At 43.6% G+C, this 18,796-nt stretch overlaps 1 protein-coding gene across 1 annotated transcript in view; it reads right to left on the bottom strand.

Annotated features, from left to right (window-relative positions):
* Nucleotides 1-775: 775 nt before the first annotated feature.
* LOC138514267 (tubulin alpha chain) overlaps nt 776-18,796 on the bottom strand; it is a 28,564-nt gene continuing 10,543 nt past the window's right edge. Inside the window, exons 3-4 of the mRNA XM_069629637.1 lie at nt 2,432-2,580; nt 776-2,073 (exon numbers count right to left, since the gene is read on the bottom strand). Coding sequence (XP_069485738.1) covers nt 1,096-2,073; nt 2,432-2,580 — 1,127 coding nt within the window. The 3' untranslated portion in view covers nt 776-1,095. The remainder of the gene's footprint in view (nt 2,074-2,431; nt 2,581-18,796) is intronic.

The raw sequence follows: 18,796 nt of genomic DNA, 5'->3' as shown, positions 1-18,796 counted from the left end.
ACTGATTGAATCACAATTGTTCCTTAAGACAGGAAAAATGCGTCTACCTACTCTGCAGTACAGTTGTACATGGGTAGCTGTACTATCATTTTAAGTGTCTATCAAGTACAATTACGTGGAACTCTCGCCTATTCATCAAGTAAAACAGGAAGGAATACAAACTATGCTACTAATGTCATTGTAGGCAATATGTGTTCTAGAATGCCAAATCACACTGTTCAAGTTTTTTATATTCATGTTCCTTATTTTTCTCTGAACTGTTCAATTTGTATATTGAAAGGTCGCATTCTTTTTTCCAACCATATATATATAAACAATAAAAGTACTGGTAGAAGCATGGGTGCAATCACAGGTGCAGCTGAGCTCCGACTGGACCTTTCCTTGAAAGGAGATAATCAGTAGGGGATGTTTGGGCTTTTTAAGCAAGGATACCGAGATTGAAGCCAAAACCATGGGAAAGTTCAGACAGATGTTTTGTACTAAAACCGCAGGATTCTCAAGGACTTGTGGCAGGGCTGGATTAAAGTTGTAGTCCAAACTTTAGCACCAATGTTGCACCTTTAATCTGCTCTGGACCACTCAATTGGTCCATTAGGAGGATGGTCATTATGGATGCCAGCACTGGGACATTACTGCCTTGCTTCCTTCCCAAGTGCAGCAATGCTCCTCCTGTATGATGTAATGTGATGCGTGAGATTCTTCCGTAGCAGCCTCGTCTTCCTAAACCGTATGGCCACGAATGCAGCATGTACAAGCAGAAAGACACTGAGCCAACTTAAAGATATCTGCGTATTTTATTACTGCAGTAATAAAGATAAATATTTCATACAACGAAACAAAGGATGACTCACACCATAAGCAATACTCCCAATTGTAGCTTGCCCAATCACAAGGTCTTAACAATGTAACCGGACCCTCGACTTGAGTCAAGGTGGCCACTGTAAAGGGTTACACAAGTTCATGCTTCAGCACAATCTGGGTCAGCAGCGTTGGCTACAACTTTGTCTGGAAAGTCCACGATTAACGTTTATCTACCCCAGGTGTAAATAAATTCATTAAGTGCTTGCTAAACTCAAGACTCCATGGATGCTTTACTCAATATTCTTCATCCTCCTCCTCTTCCTCGTTCGTAGATTCTGTGCCAACCTCTTCATAATCTTTTTCAAGGGCAGCAAGATCCTCCCGGGCTTCTGAGAACTCCCCCTCCTCCATACCCTCCCCAACATACCAGTGCACAAATGCCCTCTTGGAATACATCAGGTCGAACTTGTGGTCAAGCCGTGCCCATGCTTCAGCAATTGCAGTGGTGTTGCTCAACATGCACACTGCCCTCTGGACCTTGGCAAGATCTCCTCCTGGGACCACTGTTGGGGGTTGGTAGTTTATGCCCACCTTAAACCCAGTTGGACACCAGTCAACAAACTGGATTGACCGCCTGGTCTTGATTGCAGCTATGGCTGCATTGACATCTTTGGGCACTACGTCCCCGCGGTACAACAAGCAGCAGGCCATGTACTTGCCACGCCTAGGATCACATTTCACCATCTGGTTTGCATATTCAAAGCAGGCATTGGTGATCTCGGGCACAGACAGCTGCTCATGGTAGGCTTTCTCAGCCGATATGATAGGGGAGTAGGTGACCAGAGGGAAGTGGATTCTGGGATAAGGAACCAAGTTGGTTTGAAACTCTGTAAGGTCAACATTTAGGGCACCATCAAACCTTAGGGAGGCAGTAATCGAGGATACAATCTGTCCAATCAACCGGTTGAGGTTGGTGTAGGATGGGCGCTCAATGTCAAGGTTACGGTTGCAGATGTCATAGATGGCCTCATTGTCCACCATGAAGGCACAGTCTGAATGCTCCAGAGTTGTGTGGGTGGTCAGAATGGAGTTGTATGGTTCCACCACAGCTGTGGAAACCTTTGGTGCAGGATAAACTGAGAACTCCAACTTGGACTTCTTGCCATAATCCACAGAAAGACGCTCCATCAACAGTGAAGTGAAACCGGAGCCCGTCCCACCTCCAAAGCTGTGAAAGATGAGGAAGCCTTGCAGTCCACTGCACTGGTCCGCCTGCAGGAGGAAAGAAAATATAAGTGGACGAGGCAAGATCAGGAGTGATGAGATTGCTGGCAGAAGTCTTAATTGAGACAACAGAAAGCGGCAAGAAGACCATTCAAGAGACTAAAGCTCACATCCAACACTCCACACAGTGACTTTTTATCGTGCCAGATTGCATTGGTTCAAAACTGCCATGACACAGCCATTTATCTCTAAACTGCAAATCATGCAAAATTTTAAGCTATAAATATATTTATTTTAAACTAGATTGGTCTGGTTTCTGTCTTTGGATACAATTTGTATTGACAAAAGGGATTAAGCCGCTCAACTAGACTACTCCCTGCTCCAATTAATTGCAATTACTACGTGCCATTTTCCGGATCCGGTCCAATACGGGATCAATGATTTCCTTCCCGATGGTGTAGTGGCCACGAGCGTAGTTGTTGGCAGCATCTTCCTTTCCTGTAATGAGTTGCTCAGGGTGGAAGAGGGTGCGATACTTTCCATTCCTGATCTCATCTGAAAGAAGGAGTGCAGTTCAATGTACAGATCCATCAATCAACAGCTCCGATCAGTGGGGAATTGCAAGACCCTGTCCTCCAACTACGGTTTACAGCAGACATATGCAGGTTATATCCTCCCCTTACATAGGCACCAGCTCATTTAAAGGATTGGTGAACGTATAGGATTAAATGTTGCAGTGTACCCACCAATCTGTGGTGGTGCCCATGGGAGAGGGCCAACTGACTGAAACCAAATAATCCTGGTTGTAGTTTGACTTGCATAAATATGCGCTACTTCAATCATGCATGTCCCATGAATCAAGGTTTCCCTGCAAAGCCCCCATTGGTGTAATAGAACCCATACGCAGGGCTAAGTGGAAACACTGGTTGTGCATTTGTGACACGTGTGCGAGATGCCTATGATCTGCAGGAAGGAACTGCAAGCTTTCGTAGTACAAACTGGGTCAGAAAGCAGGTCACTGCAGAGATCAGAGTGTCCCATATCCACCACCGTCCTTGCTACATACCACAAACACCACCAGCTGGACAGTCATGTGTAATAGCACATTAGGTTAGGTCATCTAAAAGGATCCGTGTTAAGGATGCTGTGTACAAGGCACCACATCCCTCAAAGACTTCATGGCCCCCCCCCGCCACCACAAAAACTACCACCATCCACTCCCTTACATCTGCTCTGAAACTCCATCCTCCACACCCCCAACAGAAAGAAAAAAAATAACCTGAATCCAGCTCCGTGTGCCCCCCACCCCCAAAGAGCACATGATCAGCACATCCATGACAAGACCAGATAACCCCCGTACTGGATGGATCCAGATTGTCCTCTTGCCCACCCCACCCAGATCAAGCTCTGAAAAGGAAGATGCCAAGCAAGCACTGCAAGAATAGGCCAATAGGAGATGGATGCAGTTTGCAAAACATCTACCCATCTTCTGGTCAAGCACAGATTATGCAATGAAAAGCCCTGGAGGGTTAGCCTTCAAACTTGGGTGAAAACGGCATCATCGTGAATCAATTGATCAGGACTTTAATGCAAGAGTCTAAAGGCTAGATATGCTCATTATATGGAAAAGAAATAAGTCTGGGCTGGGGCTATACAATCCAGGCCAGTTGATGGCTATCCTCTGCAAGTTTGTCAGCCATTTGCTTCTACGTGGGAGCACTGGCTGGCAGATGACTGCCACCTCCACCAGCCTATTCATGAAAGCAACAATGGATTTGGGGGGGTGGGAGGGGCGCAAGGACCCTTCATAAGGCACAATGGACCATTATGTACCTCAGCATTGCACCACATCCCCGGTGAATGGGGAGGCTTTGTAACAAAGTTAAAGTATTAATGACTTGTTAGAGCACATGCCAGCCTAGTCCTAGGTACAGATGTTTTCCGTCACTGCTGGCCGTGGATGCACTGCAGGGTGTGTGCTTCTGCACATGATGGATTAAGGTACCCATTATTAGTCAAACAAGAACATGGGCCGTGGTTAAAGGCAACAGACTCAAAGCTCCAGGAGTCTAGAGCGTTCTGGGGTAGCAACATGAGCCATTCCTTGTTCTTTAGCAATTCAGACTTATTCCCAAAGAGGCAAGCAATACTCGACATAGAAATGAATAACTGGGCACATGATTTATGTAGAACACGTCCAATTGCTCATTTGGAGAAGCTGCGAATGCACTGCTGCCAACATGGTTAGGTCATTCGGCACAACCAAGAATGGACAGTCATAACAATATTCAGTCCCAAAGTCTTACTCACAACGTCATGCCAATCACCACATGGCTCAACCCTTCTGGAATGAGACATGCATGTCTATTATTAATTATTATGGTGCCAACCTGCCCATTAAATGCATACACGATCACCATGTAGTGCTAGTGGGCACAAACTTGTGGGTTGCTGTTTGGCAGAGGTCTCTATTGGTTGCAATGACAACAGTAGATTTACAACTTACCAAAGGTGTTTTTGTTGATCTCAACATCAAGTGGGGCGGTCATTACAGGCATAACTGCTAGACGATGCACAAGTAAAGTGCCCACACCTGTCTGAAACTCCCGTTCCCTGCACATGCATGTACTGGAAAACCAGTCAGTAATTGTGAAAATGCATCATTTAGTTCAACTATTCATGTAGATTCCAACATGTAGGCAGGCGCTCATTTTCTCAAATTGATCATAGTTTCACATATAGAGAATTTTTTAATATAATAGTGCATACACTAGTATAGTGGGTCCAGAGTACAATGAGCTCAACACGTGTTGGACATCTCTATCCCTTCTTCAGGAGCAAATTTTTCAATTAACTGTATTAAAAAAATTCTTACTTCAAACTCCAAGGTGTTCGAGAAAATAAGTGAAAACATTTGTATCAGTATATTCCAAAATTCTGTATGAAATCAGCTTATTGTGTTTTAGTACTAATCACCAGTGTCTTGGGCTGGTTTGAATCAACGTTCAGCCAATCTCAGCGATCCATTCCCCCCCCCTTCACCCCCCCCCCCCGCAACACTGTGCTGCTCATCTTGAAGACTATATGTGGAGTATAAAGTAATGGAACTACTGTGTCTCTCTAGAGCAGGGGTGCACAACTCATTTTGACAGAGGGCCGAAAGTACCTTACATGAGGGCTATAGTGGGCCGAAAAGTAAATGTGGGCGGGGTGGTAGGCGGGGCGTGGCAGGAGGCTTTTTCAACCCCCAATTTGTATTAAACACATGGAAAAAGAATATATTTTTGAGGGGTAACGATTTCGATTGCTTTTCAAACGTACATTTTGTACTACACATTTTCCATTGTTATAATTTAGTTATTGTATATCGTCTGGTTAATTAAATTATATATATTGTATTGACTTATGATGGACATTGTTATTTTGGACTGCTATAGTTTGCTGTTTGGGTTGCCCAAGAGGAGTATGGCCTTCGTTGAGTCAGGTTTCCTCGAAAAAAAGCAAAGGATGTACATCTCCCAACTGTGCCTATTTTAGCTTTATTATTGGGTTCACTCTTGAAGTGCAACACTATGCCCCATGGCTCCCACCCCCAACCAAACACTATGCCCCATGGCCCCCTCACCCCCAACCAAACACTATGCCCCATGTCCATGCCCCCCACCCCCAACCAAACACTATGCCCCATGCCCCCCACCCCCAACCAAACACTATGCCCCATGGCCCCCACCCCCAACCAAACACTATGCCCCATGGCCCCCCCTCACCCCAACCAAACACTATGCCCCATGCCCGTGTCCCCCACCCCCAAACACTATGCCGCATGCCCCCCACCCCCAACCAAACACTATGCCCCATGCCCCCCACCCCAACCAAACACTATGCCCCATGGCCCCCCCCTCACCCCAACCAAACACTATGCCCCATGCCCGTGTCCCCCACCCCCAAACACTATGCCCCATGGCCCCCTCACCCCCAACCAAACACTATGCCCATACACTCAAGCATGCACCCATACAGACCCAACCCCCCCCCCCCCTCAGCACACATTCTCACGCATGCACCTGTACAGAACCAAATCCCTCCCCCCCCATATCAACATACACAACACAAACAAACATCCATGCACATCCGACACCCCCCCCCCCCATGCCCCCCCATCTCAACATACAGCAGAACAGACCCGACACACAGACACAAACAAACCGACCACTTACCGGACGTGCTGGCAGGTAAGCTGAACGCTGGTGAGGTGAGTGGTACTACGGCTGGCGTGGCAAGCCTTACTGGCCACGCCAGCCGTAGTGCAGGCCCTCCACTGGTGCAGCACACGCACTACGTGGCTCATAGGAGCGACGTGGTGCGTGTGTGCTGAGCCAATGACGGCCAGTGTTTTTTCCGGCCCGGAAGACAGACTTTCCTAATGGAGGGCGGCCGATGCTGCTTGCGGGCCACCCTCCATTAGGAAAGTGTTTGTGGTATTCCGGGCCGGACAAAACAGCATGGCGGCCGCAACTGGCCCGCAGGCAGTATGTTGTGCACCCATGCTCTAGAGTATAAGTATGTGCCAATATATACCCGTTTGCTGATGAGTGCCGGTGGACAGTTATGCATCTACTCTTGTTGTACCCAGTGTTAAGCAGTTGTAATGTAAATCACGGTGTGTCATCTGCATTCAACATAAATACTGGATTTATAGGTGCTTACCCTATTTGAAAGGCGAAATTACACTTAGTCCAGGTCGAGTACACTATGTTTAAGATAGAGGGTCATGTTTTAGCTGTGCGTACGGTTGCAGTTTTAGCTAAATGAGATCATGAAAAGTAACTTGCAGAATCTGACAAATCCTGTCATCTGAATAGCCTTGGTTAGAGCGTCTGGTAAACATGTAAAGATCTCATTTATTTCTGCGTATCTAAAAAGGCGTCTAAGTGCCTGAAGGACCCCAAAAAAGTAAATAACCTAAGTGTTCTTACTCAATATGTTAATAGTTTAAATATACAACTGAGCTATGTGCATGGGGTAGTTCCAATACTTGTTAGAGTTTATGGCTGTTATGTTCTCATTCAATCCACTTTGTAACATGGTCTTACAACATGTAAATCTCCTACATGTGAAAAATATAGATGTATATTATCACAACACTTGGTATGTATAAACAAAATGGTAATTAACAGCACGAAATTCCTAAATGTGGAGGTTAGAACTTTCATAGCTGTTATGTTCACAATCAAGAGTCACGTGGGTGTCGTAGTTGCATGATAGCATATACAGCAGTACACTATAGATGCCAACAGTTGACATTCTAATAGGCTTCATTTAAAATAGCACAATGGTATGTATAACTAAAATAAGAGTATTTGCCCTATCAGTCAATAGAAGAACCTTAATAGTATTGGCTTACAATCCATTATGAGTACATTTTACAAGAATATTCAAGTTGAATGATTTCTCCAAGGGTGTCAGAAGAACCACGGGGTCACAAAGGTGAATCCACCAGTAGAAATGCTGCTAGAGAATATTCTTCATTAAGCCCAAAAGGGGGCCATAGCATCACATTTTTGATGGTTTCTGGTACCAAGTACCTTTGTGCAACTGAGTCACATTTAATTGAAATGACTGGGGACGTCTGGTTGTTTGTTCATATGTTTGACTTGTGCTCTGTCAACCTTTGATTTTGCGAGTCGTTTGGCCCAAGTAAATTTTCCCACATGGGCAGATTAGGCTACAAATGAGAAATTCTGATCGGAAGTAACCTATTGTTTGATATTAATTCTGTCCTGTGCACGGGTGCCCGACTGGTCGTCCTTTTTTGGATGTTCTTGCAGTGAAAACAAGGACATGTCCCAAATTTAGGTTTGCCCAAGAATGTTGGTTTAGACTGCACATTTTTCTGCTTTGTCCAGATTATCTTTTACGTTTCCCCCTCTATAAGCAATCTGGGTGGGCGTTTTGCAAATTTCTGGCTCTACTCTAGTCAATTTCCAATTTTTCTTCAGCAGTCGAGTTTCCCCCATTATGTGGGCAAAGGGTGGATCTTCATTCTGGGTTTTATAAAGTCTCGATTCTTCTATTTTCTCTAATGTTTTGTCTGATATCCTTTTTTTAATCCATCCATCATTTAGTTGATGCTTGGTGGTACGTTTGATCATCTGTATTCAGTTTTGATAATCTCAAAAATTGACTTAAGGGAAATGGTCTTTTAGATAGTATGGATCGAAATGTGAATGTAGTAATGTATTATTGACATCTGTTGGCTTCTGGTTCCTAGAGGTAGTTATGGTTTTAAACTGTTTTGATCAGAACATCAAGGAAATTAATATTTGGTGTTCAAATGTCCATGGTAAATTTAATCCGCAGGGGAAGGTTTAGTTAGAAGACATCCAGTTCCTCTTTGGGAACTTTCCAGATGCCAAAGATGTCATCTAGATAGCATTTCAACAAATTTAGTTTGTATTTCCATTGTTGAGCGAGAAAATATTAAAAACATGAACAGGTTTGTGTATGCAGGGGCCATTCACAAGCCCATTGAGGTTCCTGAGATTTGTAGATAAATGTGTCCTTTTTCGCACAGAATGATTTTAGCCAACTCAATGACGAAGATTTACATAAGTCTTCAAGAAGGGCCCATTCCAAGGCATCTAGTCCATCACGGTGTGGAATCGAAGTATATAGACTCTGCACAGCCAGAGAAGATAGTCCAATCTTCTTCCGTTTGACATTCCAATACAGTGAGGAAAATGTGTGGTGTCACGCAAATGTTTTTTGTATGATTGTTGGAAGTATTCTGTATACTTATTTGGCTAGGGGGAAATCGAAAATACTGTTGGTTGCTGCCACTATAGGACGTAATGCTGCGGAACTTAAATATTTGTGATTCTTTGGAAGGCTATAAAATACTGGCATGATATGGCATTTATAACGTGCCTATACACAAGTGTTTCAAGGCATGATGAGGCAAGGCAAGGGAAACAGGACAAAAACAATCTTACTAGGCCTAGTGACATCGAGATTGCGCAAGTGCAGGGGAGAAGAGAGGGGGGAAAATGCGAGGGGAGGATGGGAGAGTGCTGTAGAAGGATCAAAACCAACAAGTAGTGTGGCCAGCAAGTGTGAGGGTTAAAATGCAGACACTGGAGAGGTTTAACGGCTGGAGACATATGATCCCTGGGCTCAAGGCCACGGACAAGTATCACAGTCCTGGATGAGTTGTAGAGGGCGGAGAGTTGAGGCAGGCAGAAGAGGCTGTTACAGTAGTCCAGCATAGAGAGAGTGAGCATCTGGGGGAAGGTGAGGAAAGGAATACCTGAGGAGATGCAGTTGGTAGTTTGACTTCTAGAGAAGGAATGTGGCGTCGAAGATGGCCCTGAGGTTCTTAGCCTCCCAGGTGGGAGCAAGAATGCCAAGGGAGGTCTGCCAGAGAGTAACGGAAAAGTCAGGTGTGCCGCAGGTAATCTTTCTTCATGGAGAGCTTTTGTAAGTACGTGTCCAATCAATTATGTAGTTGGTAGGATCTTGTTCTAGTTGGAGATAAATCTTTGTCATTGAAAAGAGATCAGCAGCTCCGGATGTGGAATGTACTGTCCATATTCACTGTGGTGCCTCCTTTGTCAACTGATTGTGACGATTGGGATAGTGGTATCATTTTCCAATTATACTAGTCTGTTCAGGTTTCCTCAAGTTCTGAGTACTTTATCCATTTATGATCCTTCAACATAGAATTTCAAAGAGGTGAAGTCCTGAATTGTGGACATGGGGATTGAAGTTATTTTGGTTAATTTCCAGGTAATCAAAGGTTCTAGATCCTTCTTCAAAAGGTGGTGTGGAATCGAAGATCATCAAGTCGCATTTTTCTCGTTAATTTGAACATGTTCAAATGAAGTTGTATTGTTGGTGTGTATAAAAGGAGAGACCCATCCCAAATTAGGTGCAATATTTTGTTGACTACAATTGCTTGGTCATCAATCTTTTTGGGTCCTCTCCTTGTTTATCTGCACAAACAAATAAAAAGAAAACAAAAAAAGAAGTGCGCTGAGGATTATGGTCCATGAAGTATTAAACAATCTATACCCCTTATTTCAAATATAGGATCAAGGGTCAGAAGTGATATGGTCCGCTGCTACCTGAAGTATCACATGAAGATTGGTTTCTGTCCCAGGGTTGGTAGGTTTTCTTGGGTAGAACAGCCATTTGGTGGTTGATTTGGCGGTAGAAATCCTGCCATGTTGAATACTATATCTCGAGTAGTCTAGGGTATCACTCCTAAACTTGTGATTTTTCTTGGTTCAATTTCCTTCTTATTAAACACAACTTGATTCCTATGTTTTGGATAGATCTTCAGTTGATCGCAGTGTGCTCAGTTCTTTGAGCTCTGCAATTTCTTCATCTATCTTAGAAAATGACTTACCCAGTTCAATGGTTAGTAAATGAGCATTTGTTTAAGATCTGTTCCCAGCTTTTGACAAATATTTTCTTTGCAAACAACCTCAATCCCCTAGGTATTCTTTTTGCCTTGAAGCTTGTATTCACGTGGCAGGATTTATTTTACCAAAATAAACCGAATAGATGCCGTTCTAACCAAGAAAAACAAAATCCTTGGACAGCAACAAACTGATCCTTCAGGTAGCAGCACTTCCGACTATTGATCCTATATTAGAAAATATGGGTACAGATCTTCCAATACCTCAAGGACCATCACCCTGCAGCGCACAAGTGCAGAAAAAAAGACACAAGATTGAGGAGCAAACAATATTTTTCGAAACAGCAATTAGACCTACTTGGGTTAGGTCTAATTTGTACCCACGAATAGGTTCAAAAGGAGACACCACCGTTTGAAGAAAGATCTAGAACTTATTACCTGAAAATTAAACCGAAGAGTACCTTTGATTCAATGCCCATAATTTAGGACAATTCAATGGCCATGATTCAGGACTTGATCTCTTGGAGGACCTGAAACGGACAACCCACTCAGAACCTAAGGAAACATCAACACAACTACTACAATTGGCAAATGATACCACTATTACAATTAAATCAGCTGCCAAAGGAGGCAGTACAGTGATTATGGACAGTATAGTCTACATCCAGAGCTGCTCATCTATTTTGAATGAGAAAGTTACTAATCTCCAACTAGAACAATATCCAGCAAACATTAAAGAATTCATGAACAAGTACTTACAAAAGCCCTCCACAAAGAATGGATACATGAGAAAACCAAAGTTACCAATCATGGCAGTATTTTACGGCCTTCCAAAAATTTAAATGTCCCACCCTTGCGTCCTATCGTGGCAGCAACCAACAGTATTTGATCCCCTAGCCAAATATGTAGACAGAATACTTCCCATCATACAAAAAACATTTGCGCGACACACATTCTAACTGCATTTGAATGTCAAACGGAATTCGAAGGCTGGACCATCTTTAGTCCAGTCTATATACTTTGATTCCACACAGTGATGGACTAGATTCTTAAAGAAGACCATGTACAATCTAATAAAACCTCCATAATTGAGTTGGCTAAAAATCCAAAGGACACATTACCTACAAATCCCAGAAACAACGGGCTCGTCAATCCCCTTCTTTATACGCATGTTTGAGTCAAAATATATTCTGGGACATCAACAATGGAAATCCAAACTAAGTTTGTGGAAACGCTATATAGATGACATCTGTAAAGGTTCCAAAGAGGAATTCGATGTTTTTGGGCTACACCTACACCCATGGATTAAATGTACCATGGACATCAGAACATTCAATTCCTTGAGGTTATGATAAAACCAGTTGGTAAAACCCTAACTCTCCATTTACCAGAAACCAGACAATACATTACATCATTCAAGTTTCCATCCAGACCATCTAAAAGACAAATTTACCCTCAATTTGAGATTACGTAGACTACAGATGATCAAACATTAGAGAAGGCTAAAAAATAGAAGTTCAGAAAATTCTAGACTTTTCTCCCGACACCTAAAACCCATAATGAAGATCCACCCTTTGCCACCTAATGAGAACTCCAAACAAAGCCATCAAATTAAAATAGACGGCTGAAAAAAAAAAAATTAGAAATTGACAAGACTAGACCCACAACTTGCACATTTCTAAACCCCCACCACCCCCCATGATTGCTTATACAGGAGGGAGAAACTTCAAAGATAATCGTGTCTAAGTAGAAAGAAATGCTCAGTCCACAACAATTATTGGGCAAACGCAAGTTTACAATGCAATGATATCCAAAAAGACAAATCAGGCCCCCCCGTGCACAGGATAGAGAACATCAAACATTTCACTACTTGCGACAAACTCATTTATGGCCTGCTCATGTGGCTAATTTTACTTGCAAAATCAAAGTTTGACAGAGCACAAGTCAAACACACGGACAAACAACCAGACGTCCCCAGTCACCAGACATTTCAATGAAATGTGACCGTTGCACAACTAAGTTACTAGAAACCCCACCAAGAGGAGGTGGTATGCACTGTTAACTAAGAATTGTTTTGGATACACAAGTTAGATGCTATGGCCCCACCCTTGAGTCTCAATGAAGATTCACTAGTAGCATTTCTATAGATAGATCAGTGAAGATATTCACCTTTGTGACAGAAGTAGAAAGTTCCTCTGACACTCATTGGATAAATCATAACTGACATTGTGCAAATGTTGTCAAATGTACCTATAGTAGATTGTAAGCCGATAGAAGAACCATAATTGTATTTGAATGGTAGGGCAAGTACACTTACAAATATCGCACTTGCAAGTACTCATTGTATCTTAGTTATATATACACACACACCTATACACCAAGGTGTTGTGATTTCAATGAAGATGTGCACGTTTTATTAGAAGGTCAACTGAACTATGTGGCAGTACACCAAGTACCATCATGCAACTTAATGACACCCACGTGGCAAAGTTGATCAATGGTGAACATGAATTGCATAATGTTTATTACCAATTTGTATACATATAATGTTGTATATGCTGTATTAGAATCTCAACTAGATGCAACAGTAAACTAACAGTACCATCATGCAACTGAACTAGAACCATGTTACAAAGCGGATCGATTGAGAACATAACAGCTATAAGCTCAAACCAGTATTAGAACTACCATATGCACATAGCTCAGTTGCATATATCGAGTAAGATCCCTTAAGGTAATACTGTTTTTGGGGTCCTTAAGGCACTAGACGCCTTTTACGTAAGCAGAAATAAAGATCTGCACATGGTTACAGATTATGCAAGTGCAGCTGTAACCAAGGATATTCAGGATGACATGATCCGTCGGATTCTGAGTTTAGTTTTCATAATTAATCACATTTAGATAAAACGGCAACTGTATGGGCAACTAACCGTGGCCCTCTGTCTTAAACACAGGTCCCTGCAAACAATCCAGTACACTCGACCTGGACCAAGTGCAATTTCGTCTTTCAAATGAAGTACCATTTGAGCACTTTATAAATCCAATATTTTATGTTGAATGCGGTGGACACTGATTTATCAACTTTACTTTTAATAGATTACATTACAACTGCTTAACACGGGGTACATCAACAGTCGATCTACATAATTGTCCACCGGACATTAGCAAACAGGTAATGTATTGGTGCATATACTTGGTATAGAAACCCGAATACTCTAAAGACAGTAGTTCCATTACTTTACTCTCCACAAGATTAAAAGTACAGATTTATGGGAATGGATCATTGAGATAGGCTGAACTTCAATTCAAACCAGCCCAAGACACAGGTGATTGTGAAATTCTAAGTACTAAAACACAATAATCCTATTACATACTGATTTTTGGAATATACAGATTTAAACATTTTCCCACTCACATTTTAGAACACCTTGGAGTTTGAAGTAATACATTTTTGAATATGGCTAATTGAACTTTAATTTGCTCCTCAAGAAGGGATAGCTATTTCCCGAAATGCGTAGAGCTCATTGTACTATGGACCCACTATACTAGACCACTCTATATGAAACTATGATCAATTTGGAAAAGTTTAAAAAAAAAAATAAGTGCTTTTATGAATCGCAGTTTGAACTAAATGATTTTTTTCACAATTACTGTGGTTTTCCAGGACCTGCGTGTGCAGGGGACGGAGAGTCAGTCAGCTGTGGACACTTTATCTAAGCGACTATTGTCAAGGTTGTCCTAGTCTCCCCTGCAACCTTGAATAAACGATTATTAATATACTCCTAAGGAGTACATAGCCCTCTAGCATTTTCTGCCCATACTATAGGGCCAAGCGCAGAGGTCTGGACTGTTCTCTGGTAGCAGCCTGCGAGCCCAAGTCTGTATAAAGTGAAGTTATGGCAGGTGCCTAGAGCGGTTAGCACCGAGTCCCAAAACATAGGGGGCTAATGCCATTGACGCCATGGGTCAATTTCCGAGGCAGTTTTTTTTTTTTTTTTTTTTTTTTTTTTTTAAAAAAGGAAGGAAGTGTGTGCGGCTAGAGCAGCAAAAATCTACAAAACCATGATTGTCACAATAGAAAAACGGCCAATTTACCTTTTCTGTGGCAGCCGAGAGTGTGGTGCAGGAGAACAGCTCGAGTAAGGAGGAACAGAACTGCAACCTTGGACTGATACCAATGCAAATAAAAAGTGGCGAGTGGAGTGTTATGGCAGGCAGCCTGAGAGGAATGTAACCCAGGCATCTACTTCCCAGCCTCGCGATTGTCTGGACCCGCTCCCCCAGATCAAGGGAGCCAACTTTTGAAGTTTCCCTGTGGGAGTTGGTGGCCAGATCTAAGACATTGTGCATACTAAGTTTCCATGTAATGTCACTACAAAAATCTCTCTATGCAAAAATATCACTGAAAAATTGCTGTTTGTGGCGACATTATTGCATGGAATATGCGGGGGACACCCCCGCAACCCCCAAACTTTTCCTTTTTTGCCTATATATATATATATATATATATATATAATATCGCTGCAACCTTTTCCCGGCGATATTATTTACGGCAAATATATATATTGTATAGGGATAAGATCACCTGATACCGGTTACAATACATCATTAGCCACCACGGATACAGTGTTTCAACCCCAAACTTTGAGACTCAACTTTAGGGCACCCAGGGCCACTGGACACATACACATCTCCCCCTCCACCCCCTACAACTTCCAAGTTACCTAGGCTGTAGATAAAGTATAGACCACAGACACTCCAAATGGACATTAAGATATTTGTAAGCCATGGCATAGGGTGAAGCTGAGGCCAATGTATTTGTCCAAGAGAACTGCGTGTTATCCCATTGGCCTGGCATCTGCCACCCCTCAGTATCACTAGACTGAAGAAGCACTCCCTGTGGCATCATCTACCCACCTCCCACGCCTTTGGGTTTTACAAGTGTCCTGAAGGCAGGGAGCAGCATAGCAGAGCCCAGCATGCCAACACTGGGTAGAGATTACCATTCCAGCACAAACTCACTCGCTCGCTCTTAACTTGGGTATGAAAAGGGCATTTCCCCTTCCACTCCAAACAATTGCTCCTCCCCAAATTGCCCTGCTCTTCACAACCCAGGAGAGGGTGACCGGGTATCCTTCGTGTTGACAATGTTCCAACACAATTAAGGCACAGTTAGCTAGAAGCAACCAACTACAAGTAAACAAGGAAATAAAGAAACTTGAACATGCAGGAGTTTTAGGTTATCCTCCCAGAGACAGATGGCAAATCAGATCTTCAAAAATATAGCAGGCCTCGCAGCTAGCCATTGGCGAGTAAGCAATGGTGTGCTGCATGCACCTGAGGCAGTCTGTCTTTGCTGCATACTGTCAGTTCACACGGATTGGCCGATTAGGAGCTTATTGCTTGTCTGAACGCCATCGGATGACAAAGTTTGGTGTTGCAGCACTGTTTCAAAATCTTTGTTGTTTTACGCAATTTGCTTTACTTTTATGCACTGGTCCATTACCCATGTTGTGGCGCGTGACATCCTCACACACGCTACCTTGTAGCAGTTTATTTATAATTAATATTTTATTTTCCTTGTATGCCAGTTCGTGGCAGAGGGTGCCTGGCCTCAACAGTACACAGAGGCTCGTTCTTGGTTACAGGTCTGTCATTGTTGCATGCACAGGAAGCAGTCTGTCTTTGCTGCCTACTGGCAGTGCACACAGATTGGCTCCATTAATATATCCACTGTAAATGTGCAGACCAACCAGACAGCACAGGGGGGGGGGGGGAAGAGCCCGTTGCCCCGAAGTTGTGCCAAAGAAGCCCGTCCAAGCTCATCCAGGCACAGGGCGGTCTAGGAGTGCATGGAGGTAGTTCTCTGCAAGGAAGCCCAATTGGCTCCCCGCCCTCCTGGTGCATGGTTACCAAAAACGTTCTTGGGAGAACATCGATGGACTGTGCCGAGGTGGATAGGGTAGTATGCCAGCCCTATGGTGTCGCATGCCAGTTCTGTTTTGACCCCATGCTTCGTCGATTCTGTACCATGCTATTCTGGTGATATATGGTCTTATTCTGTGTCTTTTACTCGGTGTGACCGCAACTCACCAAAGGTGGGCGGTGGCATTGCTTCCGTTAAAATCAATAAAAATGTTATTTGACTGCAAACGGAAGTGCTTCTACTACGCTGCACTTTATCCCTCAGTAAGATGGCACTTTCTGCTATATAGGCCTCCTTATACCACCTTCATGACTCCCTTTCTGGGTCATGTGGCTGCTTTACAGCTTACATACATTACTTTAGTGGTTTTGGGTGACTTGAATATGAGAGGTGATGCACAATTGCCTCCAGCTCTGTTCCAATTCTGTGAGGCTAGAGAGTAGAACTGGCAGTTTATATTGGAGCCTGTGCCAGTTTATATTGGAGCATACCCACATAAAAAAGTGGCATCTTGGATGCACTTTCTTCTGCCACCGCTAGTACTAGGGTTAAATATAATCATCCGGTCATTTGGTCTGATCACTCGCTCATACGGTTCCATATACTTGGATCTGGAACGGTCACTAAGCATCTTCCAAAGTCCTTGAAACGAACTGGCGGCTAATTGATCCTGGCTGTTTGTTGCTGTTAGTTGTTGACAAATGTAGGAGTCTCCCACATATCAGTTTGTCCTCCCTTTCACGAATACTCATGAGGTAGCTAACCATTTAGCGCCTACCAAATCAGCACTCGGCCTTGGTTCCGGGAAGTTTCTTCACCTACAAGTTGAACAAGCTGAGCGCAAATGGCGTTGGTCCGATGACATTATTGAAATGGAGTTTATGAAACTTACGGAGGGACTATCGGAGTATCCAAACAAAGCTTCTTTACTTAAAAGATGGAGTAGGCCCTTAACTAGAAGGATCTTCAGTGGTTAAATCATTCTCTTTTGCCAGTCTTTACTGCCAAACGCCCCCCACCCCTCTTCTCAAGCCTTCTGCGATTCTCCTTCAGACTCTTCTACTAAAGTGGCAGATATACAAAAATATTACTGTGGCGTATATCAGACCTGTGTCACCTGTCCCTCCAGTAGCCATTATGCCCAGCTCGATGTGAGCTAGCTTCCCAGGATTTGACGTATTATTGGCAGTCTGCTCTTGCATCCGCTACCCCCTCCATTCCGATACCTTTGGCCATCTGGATATCCATAATGCCCGATATTATATGTTGGGAAACGTATGCCGTTAACATCTCCCGTCAGACTGGGCTAATTCCGAATCAACCGAAAAAATGAAACAGTGATTCCACTTTTGAAGAAGACCTCGACCCAGTTGTTTTGACCAACTACCACCCTATTTTTTTTTATTTTTTTTTATTTTCAATAAAACCAAAATAACACACATTACAACTGTTTAGGACGTACATAATCAGCATCAAACCATCACATTATAGAGTGTAATTCTCCGTCCTCCCCCACCCCTCACAAACTAGAGCTGGCACACTCATGTCATCTATGGGAGCATTATCAGGTATCGCAGTGCTTGTGCACTCATCCGAGTCCTCTAATACGTTATTGTCCTGGTGAGGGTTTGCCATAGAGGTCATCAATTGCCGCCAGGCCAACAAGGGCCCTACTTCCCCCCCTCTTCCCCCTAGTAACCGCTTCAAACCAAACTACGGGTTCCGCCTCCGCCCATCTGAGAAGGTCCGTCCACCATAGCTCCACCTTGGGTCTGTGGGCAGCCTTCCAGCCCATTGCGATCCTGCGCTTGGTCAGGATGTAGGCTAAGTCCTTCATTTTGCTTATGTGCTTTAAATCCCGTAGCCTGGGAAAAATCCCGAGCATGCATGGCCAAGATGATCCCACGTTCAGCTCCACTCCCCCACCAGCCAGTTTAGTTTTAATCTCATCCCAAAATCTGTGACCTCCGGGCAAGCCCAGGACATGTGTAGCAGCCCCGCTTCCACCTCCCCACACCTGGGACATTTCTGCGTAGCCGAGCCTCCAAACCTTGCAATTTTCCCGGGAGTCAGATAAGCCCTGCGAGTGACATACAATTGGAGTTGTTGGATCGCATTCCGGGATACCTTTTTATTTGGGCTCTCTCCCATTGCCCATCTGTCATGGGTCCTCCTACTTCCTCCTCCCAGTCCTGCCTCAATTGAAGCAGCTCCTTCCCTGCCTTTACTCTTAGAAGCTCGTATATTCTAGATATTTTGTGCCCGCCCTCCAAATCATCATACATCGTTTCCAGGGAGGCATCAGGGTCATCCCACTAGCACTGTCTCCGGCCATCTCTCCCTAACTCGTTTCATGAGCCTAGCGTAGATTATATACTGGCCTCTATGCACCCCTGTCTCTTCTTGCAACCTCTGAAATTCCAATG

Source organism: Ambystoma mexicanum, chromosome 12 (genome assembly GCF_040938575.1).
Source record: "Ambystoma mexicanum isolate Mex_15411 chromosome 12, UKY_AmexF1_1, whole genome shotgun sequence".
NCBI classification, from domain to species: Eukaryota; Metazoa; Chordata; class Amphibia; order Caudata; family Ambystomatidae; genus Ambystoma; species Ambystoma mexicanum.
This window is presented reverse-complemented; position numbering and strand designations above follow the sequence as displayed.